At 50.9% G+C, this 5,386-nt stretch overlaps 1 protein-coding gene across 1 annotated transcript; it reads left to right on the top strand.

Moving 5' to 3' along the window:
• Nucleotides 1–4,089: 4,089 nt before the first annotated feature.
• On the top strand, nucleotides 4,090–5,087 carry ADO (2-aminoethanethiol dioxygenase). The gene has a single exon (XM_062496549.1). It carries the CDS (start codon nucleotides 4,090–4,092, stop codon nucleotides 4,825–4,827), a length of 738 nt encoding a protein of 245 aa, XP_062352533.1. The 3' UTR covers nucleotides 4,828–5,087.
• Nucleotides 5,088–5,386: the final 299 nt, after the last annotated feature.

The raw sequence follows: 5,386 nt of genomic DNA, 5'->3' as shown, positions 1-5,386 counted from the left end.
AACATACTCACAGTAAACATGTTTTTCATAATATCTACTCTCAATCTGAATCCATTCCCCTTTGTCCTGTCCCTATGTGCCTCTGTAAAAAGTTCATCTCCATCCCTCTTGTAGCCCCTCTTCAGGAAAGCCACAGTTAGGTCACCCCTAAGCCATCCATTGTCCAGGCTGAACAAACCCAACTCTCTCAGCCTTTCCTTGCAAGAGAGTTGTTCCATCCCCCTAATCATCTTGGTTGCCTCCTCTGAACTCTCTCCAGCAGTTAATGGAATGCAGGATGTATCTCAGTAAAGAAGTGGTAAAGGTGGGTGGGAGTCTTAATGTTACATAGATCTGCTTGATGTTTGGTATATATATGAACCTAATTCCCCTTTTGATTTCAGTGCAGTTATATCTAGCACTTTCCTATGTTTCTACTGATACATAAATTCTCTGATGAGTAATTGATAACCAACTTTCTTTTATGTAAGCCATTACTGGAGAGCCAGCAAACATTACAGACATGTTGTTTGTCTTCTAAGTCCTGTTCTCATCTGAATCACGTTTGGCTACATTCTGATCTAGCTCCTTCACTGATGACAATTACTAAAATAAAACAAAACAAAACAACAACAACAAAATAACAACAACAAACACACAAAACAAAACAAAAACACCTTTGAAGAACCAGTGGCAGAAACAGTGCAAAAAAAGATGCTCTTTGACACAGATTCTTGGGTTTTGTCCTATGTAAATACACATCTGCAGCTGCTGGCAACATTGTAACAGAGAATGGTTTCTGTACTGCCTGTCCAAACTCTGAATCTTGTAAAATATTCTGGCATTGCGACACCACTAAGTTTCTACACAAGCAGCAGCCCTTTTCATCCACTACAGATGGTTTTAGCTGATGGCTACAGGAAATTTTAACTTCTCAAAAGAAATTAGGAGGTATGGGGAGCAATCTCTAAAAGAAAGCAAAATTAACGAGGGTTTTTCACAAACTTGGAGGGAGGTGCAATATGGAACAGCAACAAAAAAAAAAGCAACAAGTTGTTCACAGTTTGGAGTCCAGGTAGAAAGGGGAGAAGACTGAAAGTAGTGGGGTTGGGCAGGAGAAAAGAGCTGTGGCACTTCTCATTCTCTTTCAGTGTGTGGAGAAACAAAACAAACACAGGAGGAGACCAAAACCATAATCTGAACCTGACCTCCCACTCACTGGTTGTATCATAAAACCTCCAAACTGAACTTTGGTCATTGCACTGACCAACACAATGCAGTCCCAAAGCCTAGCCAAGCATCTACATAATGATTTTTTTTTTTCCACATATGCTCAGATAGTAGAGGCCTCCTAAGAAAATGGCATTTCAGAAGAAAAAACATGTAAATTTAATTATCAGCTGGATGGACAATTTGCTTTTCTCTTGAGGTTGGTTTGTGGGTTTATTTGAATATTACTGCACTGAAAAAATGTGAGTGTAATATAGTATTTAACTGGAACATTAATATATTTTTGTCTGTATCTGTTAGAAATGGTAATCAGTACAGCAGTTAAAAACATAAGATGATCAGTTACACAAAATACAAACCCCATCACCAGTTTAACAGGGCACCAGGACTTTCCATGTAAAGATGTTCTTAAAATCTTAATAAATATTCTTGTATGTAGAACCTATGATTCATGGTTTACAGAGTGATAAGTAGTGAAAGGGTCAAGTAACTCACCTAACTCCACTCAGCAAGGCAAGAGCAAGCTGAGTTCAGACTCAAATCCTGCTTTTTCATGCTGATCTTTCCTTCAACTGCAAATTACTCCAAGCACACAATGTACAACAAACACCAAGTAATTGTTTCCACAAAAGAGCAGATTTTTGTGCTGCATAGAAAAAGAACTAGCGTGTCCAAAAGCAAGTATTCTAGCACTCACAAGCAAAAGGCAATCGTTGGGGCAGGACACAAATAGGTAGCCAATGAAGAATTTATCATTGTCACTGATAACAGTACTGCCAAAAAATTCCAGGGCACATCTTCACAATTAAATCGACTACTCCTGTGAAGGGGGCTGAATAGAAGAGTACACGGAACGTGGAACCTTCAGATCCCTCGGCTTCTGACAAAATGCCAGCTGCCACCAAAAGCAACAGTGATGAGAATGTCCTCAGCAGTTCATTTCCATACAGGAAGGCTCACAGACCTTTAAAGACTCTCCCTCTCCACTCGGGATAATGCCCCCTAATCCTAAGCAACCTGCCAGGCAGACCTGTTCCTGCCAGGTACAGAAATACACACCTGAACTTCACCCTGTGCTCCCAGCACTGGCACGGGACAGACCTAACAAATCACTTAGCACTTAACAAACAGCCGAAGACCGCAAAACTTTGTAGCTTCAGGTTGAACTTGAAAGAAGCAAGTCAAATGAACATCCTTCTCTGTGGAGGGAGATGCAGCTGTGCCATGATCTGAATTTGCATTCTGTGCACCAAATTTATTTATAGAGGGCAGGAAATAGTTTTGGAAAAAGAGATCCAAGACATTTTTGTCTACAGCATCAGTATTTCATCCTCCAGTGGGCCACCACATGTCACAACACTTGCATTTCTGATTCACGTAGACTATTCATCATTCACATGAGGGTGGTGAGATACTTCAACAGGTTGCCCAGAGATCCTGTGGATGCCCCATACCGGGCAGTGTTCAAAGACAAGTTTAATGGGGTCCTGAGCAACCTGATCTAGCAGGTGGCATCCCTGCCCACGGTGATATGTTCCAAGAATCAGATGATCTTTAAGGTCCCTTCCACCACAAACCATTCGATGATACAGTGTATCATAGAATACTGTAAAGCCATGTATATCTTACTTAAGCTTAATGCATATCTTATGACTTGAGCTTGCATTTAATCCAGAAAATACGCTGGTTTACCTGGCATTAAAATGAATTATTTTAACCTGGCAGGCTGCAGCCCCTGGAGTCATATTTGATTAAGTATTATCATTCAGCTGTTTCTCAGATCCCAGACCTACCATGGTACTTAAACGATGGACACCCATGCAAGTAACTGAACTCAAGGTGGAATGAATCTGTATATTTCTGTGACCAGAGACTAACCTTGTTTTAAAAATCCCAGCACTAACAGGTGAATTTCTGACTTCAAAATCAAGAATTTTCAGGCATGATCTGCTACGCACAGTTACGCCAATTAGAAAGAAGGCAACAGGATCCTTGCCACAAATACACAAATTAAATAAAAAACCTGGCACAATAAATGCAGTAGCCTTTTTGTACATTAGCCTAAAACAACCACATGCTGGAGCTGAGCCAAAAGATTATCCATCCTTTCAGTTGCACATGGATTCTCTGAGGATCAGCATCCGGAACTCTGTGCGCTCGTCGGTGTTCACCTGTGGTTAAAGATAACGAATTCAGACATAATCACACTCAAAAGTGACCAAAAGTAGATGCACGAAAGACAGTACGTGCCGCACGACCTCGACCCAATACTGAAATGAGAGAGGCGGTGCCACAAAGCTCAAATCTGGTAAGCTTGCCCAAACGGTGTGGTTTTCTTAAGCAGTCAGTGATAACAGATAAATTGTCTACGGGCAGTTGTTATACGCCCATACGACACTGCACTTGCACTAGCTCGCTCAGTTTTATGTGGCTTAGGTACAAGCCCCGGTAACAAGTTGCTCCTGCGCCTCCTCAGCTCCCCACGGCGGTGCGGAGGAAACACGTGCCATGGGACAACTTGCTGCCCTCCGGACAGCTGTGAGAGAGCCCGGGAGAGCGGCACCCTCCGGCCCCGGGGCAGCGGCCGCTCCCGCCGGCCCCTCTGCCCTCACGCTCGTCTCCCCTCGCCGCTCAGTGGCAGCCGCCACAAGCTCTGGGAGCCAGCTGGCCCCGGGCGACCCTCACCACCACCACCACCACCACCACCACCACCACCACCTCCTCCTCCTCCCTCCGCGCTCCCCCGGCGGGGCCCCAGCCCGGACTACGAGCCCCATGATGCCCGGCGGCGGCGCGGCTGCGCGGCGGGCCTGGCGCCGGTGGCGGAAGCGGCGCCGGGCCCCGCCCACCGAGGCCGGGCCGGGCCGGGCCGTCGCCGCCATGCCCCGGGACAACATGGCCTCCCTGATCCAGCGGGTGGCGCGGCAGGCGCGCATCACCTTCCGCAGCCCGGCGGGCCCAGCCTTCGGGGAGAACCTGCACCGCCTGCAGCAGCTGCTGGACGAGGTGCGCGCCGAGGACTTGCACTTGGCGCCGCGGGGGCCTTCGGCCGCGGCGGCGGCGGGCGGGGGTCCGCCGTGGGCCGGCGTGGTGCCTCCCGTCAGCTACATGCACATCTGCGAGACGGAGAGCTTCAGCATGGGCGTGTTTCTGCTGCGGAGCGGCGCCTGCATCCCGCTGCACGACCACCCGGGCATGAACGGCATGCTGAAGGTGCTGTACGGCACGCTGCGCATCGCCTGCATGGACACGCTGCCCGCCGGGGCCGCCTCTGCCCCGCCGCTCCCCGCCGCTGGCAGCGGGCCGTGTTTGCGCGCCCTTTTCCGCTCCCGCCAGCACTACACGCCCGCCTCGCCGCCCTGCCTGCTCTCGCCGCACACCGACAACCTCCACCAAATCGACGCCGTGGACGGGCCTGCCGCCTTCCTCGATATCCTAGCGCCGCCCTACGACCCCCAGCACGGCCGGGACTGCCACTACTACCGGCTGCTGGAGGGGCCCGCGGCGGGCGCGGAGCCGCCCGCGCTGCCGCGGGAGGTGTGGCTGGTGGAGACCCCGCAGGCGGCCGACTTCTGGTGCGGGGGCGAGCCCTATCCTGGGCCTCGCGTCTGCCTGTGAGCCGCCGCCGGCGGCCCGTGCCGGGCGGCGGCCGCTAGGGACGATGTGCGTTCGCCCCGCCGGGAGGGGAATCCGCCGCTCGCCGCCCCCCGCCCGGCCGCCCCTCCGAGCCCGCCGGACAGCAGCACCGCTGGGACGCGGTGTTCCGTGCTGGCTGGAGCTTCGCGGGAGTACCGTGGGTCAGAGCCTTCCTCTGTTCACGGGCTTCGTGAGTCGGGGAAATAAAAGTGCCAGAACGTGTTTATGCCCTTGGGGCCGATGTGCGGGAGCAGCGCGGTTAAACTGCTCAGCTGAAGGGTCGGGGAAATATTCCCCTGTGTAAATAGTTAGGGCCACGCATGGTGGGGGGGGGGGGTGGGGGGGTGGTGTTCAGGCTCTAAAGGGAGAGTAAATGCCGTAAGAATTGTCACAGGGTGCCCCGTCTTTTCCCTGTGGGGCACCCACTGCCAGAGGCAGCTGGCACCACAGGACCAGGGGACTGTAGCCACGGAGTTTGGAAAGGAGGGTTGGTCTGGCTGCAGTCTTTGGGGACTGTCTCCAGGGCAATTCTCAAGAAGAG

The sequence above is a fragment of the Cinclus cinclus genome, chromosome 7 (genome assembly GCF_963662255.1).
Source record: "Cinclus cinclus chromosome 7, bCinCin1.1, whole genome shotgun sequence".
In the NCBI taxonomy this organism is placed as follows: Eukaryota; Metazoa; Chordata; class Aves; order Passeriformes; family Cinclidae; genus Cinclus; species Cinclus cinclus.
The sequence above is the reverse complement of the archived record's forward strand: the minus strand, read 5'-3'. Positions and strand labels throughout refer to the sequence as shown.

Bases quoted from the DNA above. Each gene is read 5' to 3' on its own strand.
- ADO (XM_062496549.1), top strand. From the start codon at position 4,090: ATGCCCCGGGACAACATGGCCTCCCTGATCCAGCGGGTGGCGCGGCAG.